General features: G+C 40.8%; 4 protein-coding genes across 5 annotated transcripts; 2 read left to right on the forward strand and 2 right to left on the reverse strand.

Annotated features, from left to right (window-relative positions):
- Positions 1-1015: 1015 nt before the first annotated feature.
- rtf1 (RTF1 homolog, Paf1/RNA polymerase II complex component) lies at positions 1016-9516 on the reverse strand. The gene is made up of 18 exons (XM_031847360.1): positions 9320-9516; positions 7562-7672; positions 7309-7459; positions 6422-6623; positions 6146-6263; positions 5752-5863; positions 5529-5667; positions 5259-5436; positions 5024-5106; positions 4837-4924; positions 4576-4683; positions 4406-4483; positions 4167-4288; positions 3794-3851; positions 3181-3261; positions 2965-3066; positions 2617-2731; positions 1016-2143 (listed from the first exon to the last, which is right to left on the reverse strand). Exons 1-18 carry the CDS (start codon positions 9401-9403, stop codon positions 2037-2039), a joined length of 2037 nt encoding a protein of 678 aa, XP_031703220.1. The 5' UTR covers positions 9404-9516; the 3' UTR covers positions 1016-2036.
- On the forward strand, positions 8728-13883 carry ndufaf1 (NADH:ubiquinone oxidoreductase complex assembly factor 1). 2 transcript variants are annotated; one of them, XM_031847414.1, is made up of 5 exons: positions 8728-9968; positions 10586-11122; positions 11668-11853; positions 12045-12119; positions 12278-13883. In XM_031847414.1, the coding sequence occupies exons 2-5, from the start codon at positions 10610-10612 to the stop codon at positions 12416-12418; spliced, it is 915 nt and encodes a 304-aa protein (XP_031703274.1). In that variant the 5' UTR covers positions 8728-9968; positions 10586-10609; the 3' UTR covers positions 12419-13883. The 2 variants fall into 2 exon arrangements, with proteins under 2 accessions (XP_031703274.1, XP_031703273.1); XM_031847413.1 differs by having other exon boundaries at positions 8729-9968; positions 10583-11122.
- Positions 12652-21236, reverse strand: nusap1 (nucleolar and spindle associated protein 1). The gene is made up of 12 exons (XM_031847385.1): positions 16059-21236; positions 15818-15886; positions 15495-15710; positions 15128-15287; positions 14887-14979; positions 14641-14753; positions 14481-14531; positions 14226-14398; positions 13819-13982; positions 13607-13723; positions 13422-13527; positions 12652-13329 (listed from the first exon to the last, which is right to left on the reverse strand). The coding sequence occupies exons 1-12, from the start codon at positions 16176-16178 to the stop codon at positions 13242-13244; spliced, it is 1470 nt and encodes a 489-aa protein (XP_031703245.1). The 5' UTR covers positions 16179-21236; the 3' UTR covers positions 12652-13241.
- On the forward strand, positions 16358-18749 carry oip5 (opa interacting protein 5). Its single transcript, XM_031847434.1, has 5 exons — positions 16358-16841; positions 17126-17192; positions 17590-17712; positions 17925-18006; positions 18412-18749. The coding sequence occupies exons 1-5, from the start codon at positions 16679-16681 to the stop codon at positions 18502-18504; spliced, it is 528 nt and encodes a 175-aa protein (XP_031703294.1). The 5' UTR covers positions 16358-16678; the 3' UTR covers positions 18505-18749.
- Positions 21237-23190: the final 1954 nt, after the last annotated feature.

A 23190-nucleotide genomic window follows, 5' to 3' on the forward strand; every position in this document is an offset into this window, starting at 1 on the left:
TATATATATATATATATATATATATATATATATATATATATATATACTCCCTGCATCTAATACACCATTACATTCATTTGGCAGATTCTGTCCAATGCAACTTACAGCAGGTGCATTTATAACACGTACTCTAGGAGCAAGAGCTAAATAATCCAAAACTGGGAGTGCAACGTTATCTCTTCTGAACAAACAGGATGACAACTGATGGACAGTTAATGTTGAGATTTAGAGTTATTACAGGAGTCGTCAGCAGCTAGAATTACGTTATCATAAAGTAAACACAGTTGGTACAGGATGAGCTCCATCAGTGCTAAAGCTAACGTGCTAGCTGGCTACTAAAGAGGAAAGCCTCTCACGTACCGTCAGACACGACGTCCCAAATGTCCAAATATCCCGGGTCACGTGGCTACCGCCGGGGTTCAACTGGTGAACATGGAGGAGAAATGCCGTTTGGAGAAACACGATCAAATGTCATATCTGTCAAAGAGGATATTGGTGATCTTCTCAATACGTGGAGCAGGAAGCGCTGCAACGAAGGACCCCACAACAGAGCGCCTTCAGAGACGCCTGATCAAAAATGAGTTTTACAAAACACATCAGCCACCTCCTGCTCGTTTGTGTACTGTGAATATAAATAGAAGAAAAGTAGATTTCGTATTTAGATATTTTGTTGTTTAATAGCAAGCAGATACTGTATTCACCAACTTCTCCCTTTAACAAAAACTATTCTATCAAGAGCCATTAAATGGAGTACAACAATGAGAACAAGACTGTGTAATACTATTCTGTATCTACTTCTATGGCAGAAGTAAAAAAAAAAAATATATATATATATTAATGTAAAAAATGTAGGTAAGCAATTTAAACTCAAGGTACTTAATTGCACTAACAATAGTAAATGAAATTATGTAATTTCAGTCTGTTTCAGTCTGTTTCAAATCTGATTAAATAATAACCTCAGCTGGTGGCTCGTGTCTCACCTTTAGATTGGAAAATAGACAAACTGACACAGACGTTATGAAACAGTGCCTCTTTATTTATTTCCCGCACTCACTCCAAAATGCATATTTACATGGCATGCCACATCAATACAGGAACTGACTATGGACACAATCGATAACACATAGAATCTGCTCTGGGAGTTTAGGGCAGGAAGAGTTATCCAATGAACAACCAACAAAGAGATAACAGAAAGGAAGCAACACTTTTATAACCAGTCATAGAAAAGGGTTCCTCTGAAATAGAGTCGTTTCAAAGACTTAAAAAAAGTGATAAATGTCCAGAACGTTTCACATTTGTCATGGAGGGCCAGAGCCACGGTCGCATCAGAGATAGTGATCATCTACACTCCGCAAAACAAAAACAAAACTCACAAGGCTGTTAAAAAAAAATCAGGATGGAAGGGGCAGAGCAGATGATCACACATATAGCGGGGAAAAGATTTTGGACAGTAAATCTATTGTTGAGGTCAAGCTGGTCAGCTCCAATAGATATCCAGTCCAGTCATTTCAAAATACCTCAACAATCTAAGTCTTCTAGCATAGTGTCCTTGTTCAAGGTAATGAAGCGCTTTGTCCTTTCAGGAAAAACAAATAAAAAAAATGGAGTGGGCGCCAGAAGATCCCAAAAAAAGGGGGGGAAGAAGTTAAATACATAAAAAAAACACAACTCAATAAACAAGTTTGTGTGTGATAATGCAAAAATAACAAAACAACAAATATCTGGACAAGTTTCCTCCGAGAGATCCTTTGAGAAAAATGTTATCTTTGCTCAATCAGTATTTCCTCTGTGTTCAGATAAACAGTCTGTATCAACATTCAAACATACATCCTCTGGGAGTCACTCACACACCCACCCACTCTCTCAACCACACACATATACACGAACACACACACAGAAACACACACACACTCTCTCTCTCGCTCCCTCTTGCACAGTCAATTACACATGCAATGTGGTCACTGAATGACGGACTACCACATCAGATCAGGCCCCTCCTCTTCTTGTAGTCCGTCACTGAATGACGGACTACCACATCAGATCAGGCCCCTCCTCTTCTTGTAGTCTTCCAGATTGAGGGACCTGCGAGGAGCTCCGTCCTTCACTGGCAACGCGTTGGAGCTCACGGACAAAGACTTCGCCTCTGCAGAGCACAAAGGTGATATTGATACGTCTCGTTTCTAGAGTGCTGTGGTTAACATACCACAACCAACCTTGTGCTGCAGCCAAGTAAAGCATAGGGCCGGGCAATATATCGATGTCATGATACGAGGCTAGATATCGGCTTAGAAGTTCTTTTCCTGGTTTTAAAGGATGCATTACAGTAAAATGACGCAATTTCCTGAACTTACCAGATTGTTAAAGCTGTTTTTTTTTTTTATTTGCCTTTATCCACCTAGTCAATGTATCCACATTACTGATGATTATTTATCAAACATCTCATTGTGTGAATATTTTGTGAAAGCACCAATAGTCAACCCTACAGTATCGTCACAATATCAAGGTGTACGGTGAAAAATATTGTAATATTCTCCATATTTACCAGCCCTGGTAAAATATACATGCAAGCTGAGCAAGTAAAAAATAAAAAAAAGCATTGGTAAAAGATAATCTCACCTGCATTGGGAACCTGTAGGTCAATCTTAACGTCAAAATCATGAACTTTAAACAAGTCCTCTGAAAGGTCAGTGTTCGGCTTGGGGCCATCTTTGTCTTTTGAGTTTAGTTGACCCTGTAATGTAACAAACAGAGGAAAGATTAGACATTTAGATACTTTGAATAAAACATTATCTTCCTGCAATCAACAAATCAAAATCTGACAAAAAAACGAAACGCCCCACAGCCGGAGCATCAGCACAGAAATGGTGCAACAAGCACGCAGCTTCCCGTCAAAACAACAATGTGGACACAAGCATCTTCTATGTGAACGCACTGGGAGTGTCTCTTATTGCTTCTCCTGCTTACCAGTTCGTTTATGTCAGCGCCAGAAGCGTCCGTTGCCGACCCAGAGCCGTACTTCTGGTTCAGGTGAGCAAGAATAGCTGCGTGGACTGAAGGGTCTCTGGCCTGCAGAACCAAAACGAGCAGGTGAACAAAAGAGATGAACAACATTAGATTCAGCAGTGTTTATGAGTTTGTACATAGTGGACATGTTACATGAAATAATCATAGGAATCTTACATTAGACACCATGGTGGGTTTGCACTGTCTTCGTGTGAAAGGGTCCATTTGTTGGTTTTTGGCATTTTTTTGTCCTTCAAGCTGTGAGAAAATAAAGAAGTAAATACAAATGAGGTTATCTTAACAGCAGTTGGTACACTGACTGATCTGTAATGATAACAACTGCAGTAAAATCGACACAATGTTATTGGGACATTTGGGGGATTTATATTACTACAGCATGGGGCACACAGGACTGCTGTCTCCCCACACACACTGCTGTTAGTGGGCTTAAGTTAACAGCAGCACATCTGAACTCTGTCACATTAGAAAAACATCCGCGTAATGTTTCCAGATCTTGGTGGGTTGTCAATAAGAAAGGAACCGTCCCCTCCAATCCTTCAGTAACATTGTTGTAGTGGTTGTCTCGCACTTCTTCAGTTCAAATAGAAACTACGGGATGTCAACAGGATGCGATATTGATGTTTCAAACAAATACATTTTCTGGCACTTCACATTTCTGTATTTTGAAGCACAGTTTTCCCTTTATCAATTCCTGAACATCTTTCACCATCCCAGCCTGAATATCAGAAATCATCACAGTCAAAGCAGCATTTAGATGAAGGACACTTACCACAAGAGCTTTCTCAGATTCAACGATGTTCCAGCTTCTGTTCCTCTGATTGATGTAGCTGGATGATAAATACAACCAAAAAATAATTCTGTGTTAAAACACGATCGGCTCCATAATGTTAAGAACCGTGTATAGAAATATGACATAAACAATAACCACGCATTGTAGGGTTTGAATGTTGATGCTGTGGACTTCATTTTAAATGAAAGTTGAAATTTCCATTATTTCCTTCCCAGGATGAAATATTTTAGGTAAGCTTTTGCAGCCATGAAAAACATTTTTTTTAATAGTTTAGAACCATGTGTCTGAATCCAGGAAGCCCCTGTTTTATTAAAAAGAGACATAACAACAGTTATAACTGTGGCTTGTGTACCTGATGGCAGAGATGCTCTTGGTCCTTTGTCTGTCCAGAGCCTCGGCCCTTTCCTCAAGCTCGTTTAGCTCATCCTGGATCGCTTTCACTCTGTCACCATCTCCTATCTCTTCTGCCATGGCCTTCAAATCAAAATGAGGGTAAAAATGAGTAAGAAAGAGTCTGATAGATAAGAGTTAGGGTCATTACAGATTCTCAGACAAATCTTTGACAGTTGCTTTCAGCAAACCGTCCTTTACCTTGTCTTTGAGTAACTGCGTTTTCTTCATGGCATAATTCGGTGGCGCTTTTCGGAATCTGTCCTTCTCTTTTACAATCTGCAGCGAGTAAAGACAAAACATACTTTTGTTCAACTGCATGATGCATGAGACCAGAGAAAATCCATTAACACCTGGAGAAGAAGACTTACATCCTCTATGTCTTTGTCATTGAACTTGTGGTTCAGAGCTTCTTTGATGGACTGCTCCTTTTTGGTGATCTCGTCAAGAGTTGGTACCTGCATTCCAGCAACAATCATCTGGAAAACAAAACTAAAATCAAAACCCCCAAACTTGAAATCCTTCTTCACAGGCTGAGCAGACAGCTCATCGTGTGTCTCTGGAAGAAATTCAAGATCCTACTTAAACTGATGCAACATCTCATATTTTTGCTTTTTCAAAAACACACTCACCGCCTCTTTCCACTTCATGAACTCATTTTCCATGAACTCCTGATTTGATACAAACTCGAGCCTGAACACCCGTGTGTCACCGCCATGCCTGAGGAAGACAGACAACAAAAAGGTCACATTTTTGGTAAGCAGGGACGATGGAAAAGATTCTTGATGACCTACTTTAATATGTATTAACTATACCCACCTTAACTGTAATCCCTTGTTTGTTCGCGTTGTTCCAAGTTGGTAAACCTTCGCCGTCTCTACCACGTCCACAATTTCAGCAACCTTTCAACAACAAGGGAGGACTCAAATTAAATCAAACGTCACAAATCAGACTTCATTTAATCCATTTCTGAAGAGTTGCGGCTCTTCACTATCACCATTATAAAAGAGCACATCATCTGATATTGAACACGTTCCCTAGAGCCCAGGCTTACCCTGTAAACTGGTTTGCTGCTGCTGTTCCCGATCCCTATCCTCACAAAGCAGCCGGTCACGGTCTTAGTAAAGAAGGGCATGTGGCACCAGCGCTCCAGCTTGTGTCGGGACAGGCGGACCCTGTTGAGCTCATCGGGTAGTGAAACAGGCTGCGACTTGGGTGGAGTTTCTTCTTTACTGTTCGCGGAACACAAGACGTCAAGACGTTACTTGAAAATCCAGAGAAAAGTGTTACGTGTTATTGTCAATAAGAGCAGAAGAAAACTCACTCGTCGTCATCGTAAGACGATGAACGGGAACTCCGGTCACTTTTGACGGATGATTTGTCATCGTCTTCCTCCTCTTCCTCCTCATCGTCAGAGTAAACCTCGCTGGTCTTCAGGGGCTGGCGTTTGGCCAACAGTTCCGCTGCTCACCAAAGAGATGAAATGTCATCTTTTGATACCGACTGAACTGTCACAAAAATCACAAGGAAGTAAAACTCACACCAACCTGTTTTGTTTTTCTTCTTCTCGCGCTCAGCTTTGAGCTCTTCCATGGCCTGAGACTTTTTGTCAAGTTTTTCGTCGCGTTTGGATCGTCTCTCCTTGTTGTGTGACATAACCTAGAGACGGGAGGATATTACAGACACACTCAGCATAAAGAAAAGGTGTAACACCACCACTGCATTAGCTTAACCTTATTTAAAGAACAACAAAATCAACACAAAATAGAATCTATAAAAAAATACTGACAAAATAGTTTTGTGCAGAGGCTGTTGAGCACTATTTTGATATCCAAGCACCTTTTACTATGCATGATTCTTGGAAGTGGAGCACAGTAAAACACATTTATGTCATACAATATCTGTCTAATATTGTAGAAATGTCTCTGAAACTGGACTCACCACTTGTGTATCTGGAATCTGAGATAGCTTCCTCTTTTCTTGCTCTTCCTCCTGCTTCTTTTTCTTCTCCTCTTTATCCTTCTTCTTTGCCGTCTTCAGCTTTTTCTTGATTTCAAAACTGTCAAAAACAAACATCGTCTTCAATAATGCGGTCAATGTTAACGTGCCAGACTCTGCCTTAATCTTATTGCATGCATGTTTATTAATTTAGGAACATTTGAGTAAAAGCAGAACCAATGCTGTTTTTAGATAAATGTAATATTCTTTCCCACTCACCGTCTCTTTAGCACCTCTCTCTTTTCGATTCTGTTGAACAGCTCTTGCTCTCTCTCTTTCTCCGTCATCTGCTCCAGGCGAGCTCTGTCCTCCGCGTCTCCCATCAAGTCGTCATCGTAACCGTCCTGGAACACCTCGTCCTCAGAGGAGTCCGAGTCGGAGCTGGAGGATGAGCTGTTGCTCTCGGAATCAGACACCTCGCCTGATAAAGAGCGATTCATCGGCACAAATACAAATCAATCAGCGGAGTTCAGTTCCTATCCAGATTGCAGACCGAATTCTACTGATGTATTTTAACCCAATGTGCTCCTCATACACCAATTTCACATGTCTCCTAAAAGACTTTGTGTACAACTCTCAGCCGTGAGACATGCATTTTAAAAAGTGGATACTAAGCAGCTGAAATCTAACTGCTAGATCTAGAAGAAATATTTGTATTTGTTTACTTTGTTGTTTTATTAAATTGAATGGAAGCAATTAAAGATAATTTTTTTCTTGTCATTTATATCTTAAATCATCTTCAATATTTGCTCTGGATTTTGACCACGTTTCCAGAACTATTTCTCAAAGACTTGTCCCGGTTTTCCATAAACACGTCGACCCACTATATAGCTTGACAATGTAAATATACAATTAACAGCTTAGATGTTACATTGCGTGCCAGCTCGGATAAAAGGGATGAGTGAGTGAGTCACCCAATCCAGGCCACCTGATACCCGTGGACATGGCACCCTGGTGATGTGTGTAATCTAAAGTTCAGAATATGTCTCGCCACTCTGCTTTGCACTTTATGTAAGACGCCATTAACCCGAGGACATGTGTGTCAATTTGTTGACAGCGAGTTCCTTGACTCTAGTTTTTCCCCCCATTAAAAGCTGAAGACGTACCCTCCTCTGGTGCAGAGCTCTCAGCTGAGCTGTCTCCATTTGAGCTGCCAGACGCCGTTGCTTTATTAACCTTCTTCTTTGTCACATTCTTCTTGTCAGACCCTTTCCCTGGTTTAACCTTCTTCTTGCCTTTGGTGCCACCCACGGTCCACTAGACAAAGGGGTGAAAAATTCAGTTTGATTCATCAAATAGCTGTAGCTGTCCAAGTTGTTCTGTCCCAAACAGAAAAGTGAATACCGTCGACTGTCATACCTCATCGTCACTATCGGATGTCTCGGAGTCTGTAGAAGCTGCAGGTTTGCTGACCGGCTCTTCCTGATCACCAGAATCAACCCTCTTCCTCTTTGCCAAAGACAGGAGCTCCTGAAAATGAGAATGCAGCGATGTGGTTCAGAAAGAGCACCCAGTAAACTCATAATCACCCGTGGAAAAAAGGAGGAAAATGCCTCCTGCGAGTAAAGCCCTGCTCATACTTAATAAAATGTGTCTTGGATCCAATCCTGAGTGAACATCTTAAATACAGGTGAAAATAAACCCAAACCGCATGGAAGGTGCATTGGGATCTCATTTTTCAAGCCACATGCAGAGGTTAGATGCACACGGCCCTTGGTTATATTTAAGGACTGACTAGTCTAGTTTGTAATACGCATATAGAGGGACAAACCTCCGGTAACAAACAACATGTGAGCAAACAAGAATGAATATATGAATTCATCCCTGAGACAGATCCTACACCGAAGCAAGAATGTGAAGCTAAATAACAAAAGTGTATGTGCTAATAGCTGAATTCCTTCTCTGCTGTACGATCGTGGAAACGCTGCAGTCCGTAGAGATGGTCCCAAAGTAGGGATGCACTGATCCAGTGGACCGCATCGGTGGCTGATTCACATGTCGATGTCATTATAGAATACAGTGTTTCTGCCATCAGTCGCAGCGGGCTGATGGCAGAAACACTCCATTTATAGCTGCAAATACACCCCTGGCCTCATGATACATAAGATAAAAACGCATAGAGGTTTGCAGCTCGTCTCGTATTGGATCAGTTCTTTGTATCGGCAAAGTCGAAGTATCAGAATCAAAACTGGGAGAGACAGTGTTTTAAATACTGCAAACATTTGCTCTGCATTAGCTGTCTTCATCAATGTAATCTCAAAACACAATCGTAGAACATTAACCAGCCCATATACACACACAAATAAAATCCTACTGATGATTTGGGCAACCAAGGGAAACACTCTTCTGTTTATCACTACCTGTGTCTCTAAGCTGAACTCTTTGGTAGTGTACTGTCAGGTACAATGCACATGTGGGGTTTAATGGTGATCAGTTATACTGAAGCTGTACGTGTATTACAGCTCCTCAGACTGACACGTTAGACTGCAGAGAGCTCCTTCCCGCCGCTCAGCCAAGAGCTTGTTTGACAACAACACCGAAATAGACCTACAAGCTCTGCGCCCATGACGTCATTCGGCAGATAAGGTTGTTGGGTTCTTCCTTCTCGCTAATTCAAGCGCGACTCCTTCTCCATTTACGACTTCAGTGTGTGTGCAAACGTTACCGCTCTCGTTCACAATCTGAACACTAACAAACAAATCCCCCCCAAACGGTGTACGGGCAGTTGTCAAGCAGATTATCAGTGAAAGGCCCCATGGCGCGGCATTTTGGTGGTTGATGATGATCGCTTGCGTTTAGGGAATCTCTCGGAGTGTAACCTTTGACGTTAGCATAACTTAGCAGGCTAATGCAAAGACACTGCTTTTTGAACAACAACCGCACACGTTCCTCCGTCCTGCATACCTTAGAGAGACACTTTTATTTGTCATCGAGAAGGGGTGTTTACTGAGAAAGAAAGGAAGCGAGGACTGTAAATAACACAGGCCCAACTCTCAGCTTGTTCAAGCGAGGCAAACCACAGTCCGTTAGCACACGTTAGCTTCCCCTCAAAGTGCTCACAACTTAGCTAATTAGCGAACTGTTGTAACAAAATCTGGGGAAAAAACGCGCACCTACCTGATCTAAATTATCGTCGCTAGCACTGTCTTCGGAGTCAGAGTCAATCACGACTCGACCTTTCCGCTTCTTTACATTCACCATGATTAGCTGCACTAGCTAACCTGCTAGCTACCTCTGTGGCGTCTAAATGTTTGAGGCTAGCCGTTTGCTTGCTAGTCTCGAGCTAGTTGGCTCTGCAGTCAGTCACACAAAGGCAGTACTGAGCATGCGCGCTCGCACTTATATCATAGCTACAATTGGGGTTTATGGCTCTTCCAGAGAAATAAAAAATAATATGTATGTTTGCACACTTATCATATTACTTTATTGATATAGTTGATATAAAGAATACGAGGACATTGACGGTTAGCTAAGAATGGAACTATATACTGATAGTGAGTGTGTCAGTCAGGACATACATCTTGGGTGCACTACTGCGATCTTCAAGGTCCACGATAAATCAACATTTTACTGTTGAAGCTTCAATCTGTAGCTCCGTGAGTTGAGTTCTTGTATTTGTAAATGAGATCAGCACACGACCAGTTTATACATGTTTTCAATCCATAACAGTGTTTTAAAGAGATAACGTAATGGATTTGTCAGACTAATCCAAGAACCGAAGTCGGGGAAATATCCATCCGTCACCATTTGTTACAGCATGATCACAGTAAGTAGAAACAGATTATACTAAACATTTATTCAATATCCCATTGTTATTCTTCAGAGTAACGTTTATGTAGACCATATTCATTGCAACGTTAGCTATGTTTTTAAATGCTCTCAAAATGTGGTCTCACTCATTCATGTACTAACTAGAGGTTTCAACATTATGAAGAATGCAAAAACTGCTATATTCTCCTATATAATAAGAGCAAATCTTAACTCAAACTCTTTGCCATGTGTTAAGCTCAGACCAGCAAATACTTTGTATTTATTTATATAATGTATGTAAATGTAACAATTAAGTAAAAACAACTGCAAAAGATTTAAAGTGTCATCAAAGTTTCAGTAAATACATAGATATTTTTAATCATTACCAGAAACTGGTTTGCACTGTATGTGAAGACATAGGCTACTAATACAGCACATATGCCAAGAGGACATCAGTGTATGAATTAGTGTAGAAAGTCTAAGTGAAACGGCAAGTGCAATTTATTAGTTAAAATCATAATTGATTACATTTTATTCTTTTGTAATTTCAAGATACTTAACGTTGATAATCCATAACCACTTTGAAACCTCGGGTGTAATGACACTATTTTTCTGTGTGATGTATCCCAGCAGTGAACCGTCCATATCACTGCTGAAATGTCTCTGCCAAAGATCACACGTCTCCCCTCAGTGAGGCTGCTGAGCTCCATCCAGCGCCACCAGCTGCTGCTCCCCTCCATCACTCCTCCCACTGCGCCCAGAAGAGCTGTGAGTCAGGGCGAGTATAGACGACCCGGCCAGCCCAAAGAGGACAAGTTCCCAGGGCAGCCGATTAACTTTGGCTTCTCAAAGGGTTTTGAGGGGATAAAGAAGCATTTCACACTGCTGAAGAAGGAGTTCTCTGACCGCTGGGTTGGTCCACAGGGCAAACCCCTCCTTGAGCACATGTTGGAGCAGAACCGAGTGATATGGGAGTTCAGAGGCCCAGAGAGCCTGGACCAGTGGACAGTGTCCTCAGATCGTGAGATAGGAGGCCAAAGTGAAGCTTACTTGAAGCTCGGCAAAAACATGAATACCTGTTTCCTGTATGGGACTCTGAGCTCTACACCTCCAAGGGATGGAGAAACGCGCTACAGTGGCTACTGCACCATGCGCTCAAAGCAATCACTGGTTAGTGCCTTGCTGTTTTTTTTCTTCCAGGTTTAGAAATCATACACTCACTTCTAATGAGGTTGGGGAGTTACTATAATAGAATCCTGCACCATTGAAGATACTGAACACGTTCTTTGGAAATGTCTCGTCAGAGGCCGATATCACAACTCAATACATTTAAATATGTCTACTTTTGCCCAATACATACATAAATATAAGCATAAGTATTTCCCAACCATTATGGATCATGATGTTTATATTAATAGGTCATTTTCTCCAAGTAAACAGATATTTAGACATTTATTGATAATTGTGGATCTTCTATGTCGCATGTACCTAGATCTAGCCACTTTGGCAGGGAGCCAGAAATCTGTTTACCAACTGCCATCATTATTAATTCCCAATACTGACTAGTTCCTCCTCCTCATCCTATATTGATCATTTTTTGGCTTTTGTATTACAATGAAAACCTGTCCACACCCACGGTCTGGAAGTGGCAGTTATTTGGCAGATACAGCTGCTCTGGACCTGCACTTAACCCCAAAACGTTTGGTCTCTCCTAGGTTTCATTCGATAGAAAAAAGCACAATGATTTGTCCAGTTTCAACACCCTGCATTTGCGAGTACGCGGTGACGGACGTCCGTGGATGATCAATATTGCCACAGAAACATACTTCTCACACCAGAAAGATGACATATACAATTATTTCCTGTACACCAGGGGAGGCCCCTACTGGCAAGATGTCAAGGTACGCAAAAGCTAAATAAAATCATGAGGGTTCTAGTGCCATGATCTATGCTGATGTACCAGAAGAAATCGCACAGATTTTGGAGATGGTGTTGCCACAATTATGCTTTTAGTTAAAGCAGTTTGTTTTTTCTTTTGTCTATTATGAAATGTAAGCAGTCCTTCTAACCCTAGTGTGTTACTCATCTACAGATACCTTTCTCCAAGTTCTTCCTTACAAATCGTGGGAGGATACAAGACGACCAGCATCCTCTCTGGCTGGACAAGGTAGAGTTAAAGTCAAACTAACGTGGCATCAAATATAGAGAGAGGCAAAGTAACAATTACCTGAATATATCTTTCAACCTTTGACTATCATTCAAATACATTTTGTTCACCTCATGTGCCGATTAGTTTATATTTACCACATCTTTTTGTATTTGCAGGTTAACACCATTGGATTTACCTTGGGGGATAAAGCAGACGGTCCGTTCCAGCTGGAGATTGATTTTGTTGCGGTCTGCAAAGATTATGCTCACACTGAGGAGTTTGCCTACGAGGTGTACAAGAGAAATCCAGACATTTGAGAGCAACTGCTGAAACACTGCAGATGAACGGTTATTCAATAATGGCCAGGTTATACTGAAACTACCAATAAACAAGTCCACCACCTTCTTGGGGACAATCAGTTACATCCCAACAATCATTCCTGGTAACACTTATTTTTTTAAGACACTGTATATTTGGATTCTAGCACATGGACTGGGGTACTTTAGTAACTGTGTGCCACCTGCAGAAGTAAAAGCCCTGAGGAAGTTACTTGTTATAAAATGATATTTTATTACAAGACATTAATTGAGACCATCTTGCTGCTTTAAAAAAATTAAAAAGTTGTTTATCTTGTTCCAAGACTTGTATGAGACACATTTTCCTCCAACAGATGTTAAACAACCAGATCTAAAACCAGAACCATGAACAATAAAAAAAAATACATCTCATGTGACTTTTAAACATTTTTTGTGGAACAGATTTCCTTACATCATCCAGACTAAACCACAAAAGAAACTTAAACTTAAAAATGGAGAACGCAGACAAGGGACTCTTTTTATCGGTCTTTCCAAAAAGGTAAAAACAAAGCACATCAAATTATAAGAACAAAATTACAGTTTTAAATACAGCAAAACAGGATATCGATTCTCTACAAAAACACATAAAAAGCATCAGTGAGAGCTATAAGGTGTTAACACTACACCATGAGTCAAATCTAAAAGAAATGGTTTGGTAGGTTAGATAGAAGCAGAAAACGAGAGCTTCCTGACAGACTAAAAGAGACTGCAGGAAAGAAAGCGTCAAAATATTTACACTGGAGAAACAGGCTGTACAAAACGTCTACAGACAAGCACGATGTTTTTACATCATGACAAGGCCTCTTCTTGCCCCAAGCATACTTGCTTTCTTCTGCTTCCGGTCTTCGGCATGTTTTGCTCTCCTGTCCCCCCTAAAATAAGATAAGAGACTGATGTTATACGAGTCATTTCTAATGGGAGACTAATCTATATCAGCCAGTGTGTGCTTTCAGTTTAAACATACCGTGTCTGGACTTTGGTCTGTTTGTAATTCTTCTGATGAGAGTTGCCAATCAGTGACTTGTTGGCTGCTGCGTTTTCTTGGATGTCTCCAAACGGCTTGAGTTTACCTAGAAACATAAAAACTGTGATTTGTCTGTCTACTGAAACTATATTTCAGAGAAACAGAAATAATACGTGGCGTTGTACCTGAATGAGGCTTGTAGGCGAGGACACGAGAAAGACTGGCTTTCAGATCAAAGCCTGACTTATTTTGTGTTCCGGGGGTTGTTGAAGTACTTGTGTTGCCGATGAAAACAAACGCTCCTTTGGAATTAAGCGATGGAGAAATTAAATCACACTTTACGCACATATTTTGGCAAATGAAGATCCATTTCCAAGGATTAAAAAGGCAAAGGTACCTGGAGATTTTGGGGCAGAGAAAGTTGAAATCTTGGCATTTCTGGGCCTTCCTCCATCAGCGGGCTGTTTTTGTGGGGTGCTGGAGGTCACACAGAGCGTCTTGCGTGCCAGCGTCTTCACAGAGGACCCGTTGTTCTTGTTGTCACGAGTGGCTTCTGAGAACCTGCAAACACATGTGGCTGTTAAAGCGTCGCATTGAACACCACATAGCAAAGAGATGCATTTCATGTCAGTGGAATAGAGCTCTACAAAGTAATCTAAATTACAGGGTATGTTTCTGTTGATTAGGGTGTAAAAGGGCCATTTGACGCAATGTTGTAAAACAATACATCCTGAAAAGTTCCTTGTAAGAATGTTATGAAACAATTTCTCCATAAGAGAGTGGCCGAGAAGGAAAGCGACTCACCGAACATTGATCCTGCGAGTGGAAAGGACAGATGGTCTGAACGGAGCATCTTCCTTCCCTGCAGGTTTATTTGGAGGAGCTTTAATGGCCGAGGGCAACGTGCGCCTGTCCTCAGCTGGTCTCTTGGTCACTGAGACAGGGCTGAACATGGAAGCACGACTCTGATTCGCCTTCTGTAGAACACATGAATTCAGTCCATCACCTTCACTGCACTCTGGATGTGGTCTATATGCTGCAGCTGGTGAGGATACCTACCACTTGAGTTTTGCCCTCAACTTGCTGCGGTTTAGTTTTGGCTGAAAGCCTCTAAAATGAAACATAAATTTAAAAAACAAACCAAAACACCGAGTTCACAAACAGAACTTAAATATGTATGGATTAAATCATCCTAAACGGGTTTGAAGCTTTTGAGTACCTTCAGCTTTTTAGTTGAACTTCTGGAAGTCTCCATCTGTTTGGTCTTTCGCTGGACATAGGTGTCAATCGACTCCATCTTGTTAAATTGTGCCTCGTGGAGTTTTTTAAAGTCTATAAAAGAGACGTAATTTACAAAAAATATTTTGATTAGTTAGTGTGGGAGAACCACTGCCTTACTGTAATGTGGTCTCTGAATCGTTGGTTTAAAAGAAGATTGGGAGAGAGCAACAAACAAAGAACTTACTCGGGGTGACAGGATTCAACAACGGCTTGTTCTTCTGCTGGCGTCCTTGGAAAAGAGGGATTTTACCGGCTCTGGCCACTTTGGGTGCTTTTTCTGGACAGACATTCAAAATGCATGTCAAATTAAAGATTAGCACTTCATCACATCTGAAGAAAGACAGCTGCAGCAACACATTGGGCTCCAGAAGGAACAGGCTATTCAAAGCAGAAGAAATCAATAGTTACACATTTGTACAACTGACCTGTGTCACTCTGCAGGGGTGCTTCATCCTGAATGTCGGGCTGCTGCTCACTGCCTGTGGCCGGGGGCTCAGCTTCACTTTTGTCAGAATCCTTGGTAGAGGACACTTTTCTCTTCTTAGCACCACGGGGTGGACTAGATGCAGCCACTTCAGTGTCACCCTTAAAAAGGAACAACAGATGTTCAGTCTTTAAACATCCTGAATGCAAATCATTGACACAACAGCAAAGCAACCCTGTGTATAGGGATCTTAGTACCAAGCTTGGAATATGGTGCCAACGAGGAATACACATGCACAATAACACGTGCCAGGATGCAGACATTGTTTTTGATATATATAAAAGTGAGTATGTTATGATGATCTCTACCTCTGTAGCACTTGGAGGTGACCTGGCATCACTCTCAGTCACTGCTGCAGTATCCCAGCTCTTTCTCTTGGTACAGTTTCTTTTGCCTCTGCGTGTGTTCACAAACACAGCGCGGCTGAAAACGTCTTCATTGCCAGATGAGTCTTTATTTTCCTGAGCACAGTCTTGTGTCACACTTTCGTCTTCTTGAACGGTAGTAACATCGGTCTCTTGTAGCTGGAAAACACCACAACAATACACCGGTACAGGTATTAATTAAAAAAGGACACGATTTAAAATTGATTTTAGCAGTGAAACAGAACCAGTGGCCATGATGAAGTTACCTGTCCTTCCTCCTGCTTGTCATTTTCTCGTTTATAATGCTGCTTGATCGCTTTCAGGAGTTTATCGGCCTGTTTTCAAAGAAAACAATGTTAGCTAGTTGAGTAGATTTCACCAAATGCAAACGTTAGCTAGCTAATTAGAATAATTAGAGTAACCGTTAGCGTAGCTTAGCACAGTTGGAAAATAACCTGCACGTATTTCTGAATTAATTTAGAAATAAGTAAACCTACGTAAACGTACCTTCATATTCGCTTTGAGCCCGAGCTCCTTAGCGAGGCTCCTCAACTCTGCATATTTCATGGAGTCCAAATCCATCTCGGTGTGATAGTTTATTCCGTTTTGTGAGGAAGAAATCAGCATACACACGTTTACTTTGTCACGCACCGCGAGCTGTGGTTGTCTAACGGTTCAAAAGTACTCCGATTCAAAACACAGCAGCGGGAGCCGTGTGATTGGCTCCTGCGCGTGACCGGATGTAGCTCGCAGCCAATCAGAGCGAAGATACTTTTTTTTTGGCGTTCCGCCCATTGTTAACGTAATGTAACATTTGAGCCACTTATCTCAGTACGTTAACGTTCTCGCTTGAATTTTGACGCGTAAGATAAGTCAGATATTATTTTTACTTTTTATTGTGCTTTTTTTAATCACTTGATTTTGTTGAAACGGATTTTCTTTGCCAGTATATCGGCATTTACACATTACTCCACGTGGTGGCGGTGTTTACATCGAGCACACTGACGTTGCAGCACGTCAAAGGGGGTAAAATACGAGGAAGAGACGTCCAGCTTTCTGCAGCCGAGTTCAAATTCTCAAGCGGGACAACGAGCCAGCTAGCTTTTGCTCTGTAAATCTCCTTTGACATGGAATTTGACGAGAGCCTTATAATCCAACGTACACACGCAGCAAAGATGGCTGAACACAAACAGCGGATGACTCTCCACTGTCAGCAATGCCACGCTGTGTTGGGGGACTCCCTCGGCATCTGTGGGGAGATTAAATGTATGGACTCCATCGTGTGTATAAGTAAGTTTGCTTCAGTTGACATTAACTAGGTTGGCCTGGTTGTCTAAAGTTACAAATAACAGTAAAGTTAGTTTGTAGTAAATCATTTTATTATGATTGTTTTATCTTTTAGATGCAAAAACATATTACATTCTGCAGAAATGTAGTTTTGTCTTTATCTCTGCCACTTTGTTTCCTGGTGAGACTTCTAATATGTGCTCCTGTACCCTCCCCACATCGCTGATTATCACATGCTTCATCCCAATACGATACTAATCAATACTTTGCTGCTTGTCTACCCTCAGGAGTGACCAACGATGTGGTCATCAGTGATGCCATGGAGTCAGGACACAAAGGGGAAATGACTAGTTGGTGAGTGAGAAAAACAAGCTCCAAAATATACTTAAAAAAACAGTGTCAGTTGCCAACTCATGTGGGGAAAGTTAAATAATGTTTAAAAAATACTATTTGTTACTATTATGTTTCCTGCCTGAAACTTACTCGCCATAAAGTTATTGAAATAAATTAGCATATACATCTTTAGAGCATTGTTGTCTTCAACCTTTCGAAGGACACACACACACATATATAAACAATAAAGTAATGCATATAACATAACATCCCCATACACGATAATGGAATATCAGATTTAGGTTTAAAATATTGAAAGGCTCTAAATTCTAGTAGTCCCACATAAAACCTCTTCATGCTGTTGACTGTGATTACAGGTTAACGGTTTCTGTCTGTGTCCTACTGGTTTTCCTTTCAGCATCTACAGTTCTCTAAAATGTCGCGGCTGCCGCTGTGCTGTGGGGAAAGTCATTCACTCTGCCCCGTGGCGTCTGGCCACGGTTCGCTCCATGTTTCTCCTCCACAAAGCAAACATCAGTTGGTAAGCTCCGCTGCCTCCGTGAGCACACGAGCATATTGACTTCTTCAGTGTCTAGATGGCTAAAGTAAACGGGTGCTTTATGAGTGTTGCTCATCCCATGAATTGCTTTTTTTAAAGCTCATGTTACGGATCAAAACAGCCAATTCATGTTTTTTTTCCACCGATTCATTTTATGGACATTGTTGGTATGAATGTATTTTCTCTCTCCGCAGTTACATCCTCAACCGCAGCTCGATGGTGACGGCATCCTCACTGAAATTTGATATGAAGCCTCTCAGAGAAAGCATGAATAAGGTGACACAACCACATCTCATACTGTTTATACCTGTACCTACAACTGCAGTGCTTCACTTCAATCTAATACTACTGATCCAGACATTTTTATGCATTTTAATGAAATACCTGTAAACAACGAGTCCTTTTAAAAGACACATTTTGTCCCCTTGAAGAGAATGAGCTCTAATTTTGCGCTATTACCCATCAGCCCCAGCTGTTCTGAGGAAGCCTCTTGATTAAGTGGCACTCAGCATTTCATCAAATCCAGTTCCCTTTGAATTTGTACTTTTCCTACATGTTGTAGTGGGTCAAAGGACTACTGTGTAAAGTAAATCCAGGCAGGAATGATGGATGCTTTGGGCCAAAAAACAATATTTTATACAGACTGTATGTAAGAAGATTTGTCTTTTTTTTTCGTTGCAGGTGAGGCAGCAGTTTGAAGCACAGTTGGATCAGATGTCACACATGAAGAGCAGATTGGCTGACAGGAGTGTTGGCAGTGAATTCATCAAGTAGTGTGCACACACAACCTCAACCATGTGTCCTCTACTCTGTCCCTCTTGTAGACCAGTTTGGGTTGTAAATTGTCGTTGTTTCTTCTCCGTGTTTTGTTTCCATTAAAAATTTTCGGTGATACACATAAATGCTCTTTGGGTCTCATTCATTAGTTTGGATCAATGTCTGCAGATTTATTGTGGTGCAGTTTAAACACTCTAAAACTAACGTAAATGTATCGGCCACCATTAGTATCTAGTGTTTATAGCTACCCTGAAACTTAGTTTTAATGGCCTAGTGGTTCTGACTATCTACTATATACAGTATATGAAAAACTGTCTCATAAACTAAACTCCCAACAACTATTATATCACTTGTATTTCACTGTCTCCCTTTTGATTTCCCATTTCTTCTTTTGAGGGGATTTAATAAACACACAATCTGTTAATTCGAGAGCTTTGTAGGTGCAGGTAGCCAAGATGTTATACTTTATAATAGCCAGGCTAGCGGTTTGGCCCTGCTGCTAGTCTTTATGCTAAGCTACGCCAGTTGCCTCCAGGTCCATAGCGTACAGCCTGAGAGTGGTAATGAGCTTTTTTTCATTACCATTTCTACTCTACTGCTGATGATGTACATTATGTCATTCACTCCACAACAGCACTCAAACTGTAAGTAAACATCAACACCCAGCCCTCCAATTGGCACCATGCTGCATTTTATTGCTGAATTTCTCATAGATTCTTTTTTTTTTTTTTTTTTGTTCATACAAAACCAGACAAGAGGCTCACATGTAATAAGCATGCCCATGTCCTCCCTCTGGAGTGCATAGTTTCTACACAGTCCACCTCCTCGGTGGACAAGTTCACCAACAAAATAAGTCATTTATCATTTAACCTATAAGCTTTTGTATAGTTGTTTTCTTCATGGGAACGAAGGCTGATCAGTGTATTTCAGCTGCACTGTGGCTGTACTGCCATGGTCATGTTCGACACAACAGAGAGAGAGCAGAAACACTTGAAACTACTCTCCGTTACTTCTTTTTTCGGTGCAATTTACTCTGTAAAAACCACGAGTGGTGGTCAAAGCTACTTCAGCACGCTTGCTGTTGTGTCAAACAACCGTCCCCAGGCTGTCACCTTGTCACAGAACATCTGATATGAACATAATTAATTACACTCATTCACATTACAAAGTTGGATTATTGCATGCAATACAAATCATTCATTATTCCGCTAAATCATGCATATTATTGTTGTTTTTAAACCCCCATATATTCATGTTGCTAGACGGCTACTTGTTTATAAATTGCGATTATAAATCCCCACAAAGAGCATTACGGGGTTTTTAGAACACAGTATTCAAGACAGGATGGTGGTGATGACAGTGCAAGTTAGTACATAGAGAGAAAGTGCTTTTCAAACAAGTGTCAAGTTCATTCAGTAAGTCCTTTGCAGCCACAGAGTTACTGAAAGTCTACATTTCTAAAGGAAGGGGGGAGGGGGGATGTAAAAATGCTACAAAGGATTTTAAATTCAAAGCATCTCTCATGTACCGATCGGTTTACATTATAGTTTTGGTGTTGAAAGAATACAAGGCGGAGAAACATGTAAGTGTGTAAAACACGATGCTACAGCTGCCCTCACACACACTTTGTTCTGCAGGTAGTATCCCAGACCTTCACAAGCGATACTGTATTCTAAAGCCAAATATTATACGGCTCCCAAAGAAAGTGACTAAAAGATAGCTACCGCCCGGAGGTGTAAAAAAGAGAGAGACTCCTTTTAACACGTACACCCTGGCACTAAACTCATGCATTATTGTAGGTTATTGCTTCTAAAACTATAATCAAATACAATTGTATGGATTAAAATATCTCGCTCTGAATCTCAAAACTGTGAGGTATTATGTACAATACAATGTCATGATGAGATCTTAATTCTAAGGACTGAAACGTAACGTCGGACCCCAACCAATTCTATCCAAATCTAAGATTAAAGATCGATTCTTTTAGAACATTCCTCTAAAGGTTTCTATCAATGTCACAGCTGAGACTTGGGACTTTTTTGAGAGCTATTTAACTGTCGCATGATTACTATCGAATTATTTTGGTGCTTGAGAGTTCATAAAGATAATTTAGGACATCTCTCAAGCTTTTGTCCTAATAAGAATCCTACAGCAGTCCTGTTAGAAATAGCGTACTCATATTGAGCATATCCGCCTATACAAACTTGAATTAACACTTATATTAACACTTGCATATCCTGATTGTGTCATACTTTATAGGTTTTATTACGCTCCTTATTCCACAGCCTAAACGTGGAATAAAAAGGAGACCTTGCATTCATTTAAGATTGTAGAGCGAAGCTGTATCTAAATGTAGTTAAATCAAAAAGGTTGAGTACGTAAATCTACCGTCATCTACTTTACGGAAGTGGTTTCCACAGTTTTGAGCTCCAGTTTAGTCTAGAATTGGATTTCACTATTCTTCATGAAGCAAGCGTCACTACTGGTCATGCATGGCTACTGTGGTGCTGGCACCACAGTCCCGCTAAATAAGCTAATGCACATGAGTCTATACATATCTTAATGGAAGACATTGGTGATTTTGTTGCTTTCAAACAACTTGTCACTTGTTTATACAATATACAGTTTGGTCAACAACATGACAGTTAAGATCAAATATTGCACAAATCCCGGTAAATGTGATTTTTTTTTCTTTCTTTTTTTTTTATATATATAAAAAGTAAGGAAAGTAAAAGTTGAAGAAATGAGAGCAGGGTTTCCTTTGAGTAAGGACAAATCCACAGAAAGCATGAATCAAGGAGCTGCTATTCCAGCTCTGGTGTCTCTCGTCTTACTGGCAGGCAGAGACCAAGCCGCATGTTTGAGACGACACATTCACTTACTTCTACTTCTGAGTTATTTTGTCTTATTTCATATCTCAATAACAATATATGGAGAGTATTTCACATATTGAGTATTTTCAAAGACTATTTTCTCATCTAATTAAGAACTATAGTGCAAAATAATCAGATTTTCTAAGAAATTTGAGTCAGTACGTCCTTGTTATTATCAATTTAGACGATGTAATTGTGTTTCACGACAACTGATTTCATCACCAAATGATTCCATTGAAAGACGATAAATAGACATATTGAATTGTCGCCTGGCTCTACACAAGAGGAATCAAATGGTGAAGTCTGTCTCTACCTGCAGCGTTTAAATAATGTTCATCCGTGTCTGATATGAGAGCTCATGTTGAAAAGGAAAAGAACAATATGAGAACAAATCCACTGAGAAAGACTAAATAAAAGTAAGTCATGGGGCGGAAAGACAAAATGAAGAAAACAGTGAGGGAAGAAAACTGGACTTTCAGAATAAAAGACTAACTTTAAACACTGCAAAATGCCAAAGTTTAGTGACATCAAGGATAAAGTCACAAGGGGAATATTTCTAATTCTGTCTCGACCTTAAATTTGTGAATAAACCTGCAGACTTGACAAAAGGAGAGCACCGAAATGCAAAAATGGGAGCGTGGAGTAGAAATACTACATCGTGACCTTCCTTTAGAACAGATGCATAGGACAGCTCAGTCTGAGTGAGTCTTCATAATGCTTGTAGTTACAGTACATGACAGTACGCATCATGTGCTTCTGGGCTGCTCGGCCGTCTATTCACCGGTCAACAACCTCACTTATTAACCCTCTAAAACTAAATATATCCAGGACAACATTTAACTGCTGTGGCGCTTGACAACCATTAAGTTACTTGCACTGATGGCGATGAGGTAGTGCAAACCCCCCCCCCACCCCCACCCCAAAAAACAAAAAACACATCCTATGAGTCTAATTTCATCACAGGCCTTGATCTTCGCTACAGTATCTTGTGTCTTTACTCTCTTCCCAGCAGTTTGTTCATTATCAAACTGCTTTGATCTAATTACAAAGCGGGTGGGGATCTTTTTACTATTTAGGAAGCATCAGTGACTACGTTTACATACAGCCAGATTACAGTCTAACGCAGATCTGACTGAAAATGCCCAAAATAATGGAGACTTTCAGTCCATCACACTGAGAACTGAGCCTTTGGCTGCATATACACGTAGTCAGAGTGTGCAGATGGAGGTCAGACTAGATCTTGGCAGATGTCCTGACTGATGATCGCGTGGCAGAAACAGGGGGGGGGGGGGGGGGGGGGGATGCTGTGGAGGAGACGGGGCCAATGTCCCAGCAACAGCAGGAAGGAGGGCACCCGTGTCCCAAAAGCCCAAGGGGCTCATCTTCACAATGACTCCTCATCCTTTACCTCCAGAGGTCTGGGTGGTCGTGGAAGTGATCCGTCGATGGTGCTAATTTGAAGGGAGACGCTCTTCCAATCGGGGCTTTGGCTGGTTTCACAACTGCATTGCCTGGAAAAAGCCATCCTAGAATAAAAATGTACACGTAATTTCATTATTATAGAATTTATATAATTTGAATCAGTCGCTTCTAAAGATGAGCAGCTGAAAGACAAGATTATATTAATAATATCATCTAGAAATCTGCTTATTTCTCAATAAACAGCTCTAATTTACAGCCTAAAAAAAACATTGTCTAATTTTTGTAGATACTGATTGTTGTGACTAGTAATTATTCGATTAGCAAAATGCATATTTAATATAGGAGTGAATTTTCCTTTCTTTTTTTAAAATACATTGCCAATTCCCAA

Source organism: Anarrhichthys ocellatus, unplaced genomic scaffold (assembly GCF_004355925.1).
Source record: "Anarrhichthys ocellatus isolate YVR2014 unplaced genomic scaffold, GSC_Weel_1.0 scaffold7, whole genome shotgun sequence".
In the NCBI taxonomy this organism is placed as follows: domain Eukaryota; kingdom Metazoa; phylum Chordata; class Actinopteri; order Perciformes; family Anarhichadidae; genus Anarrhichthys; species Anarrhichthys ocellatus.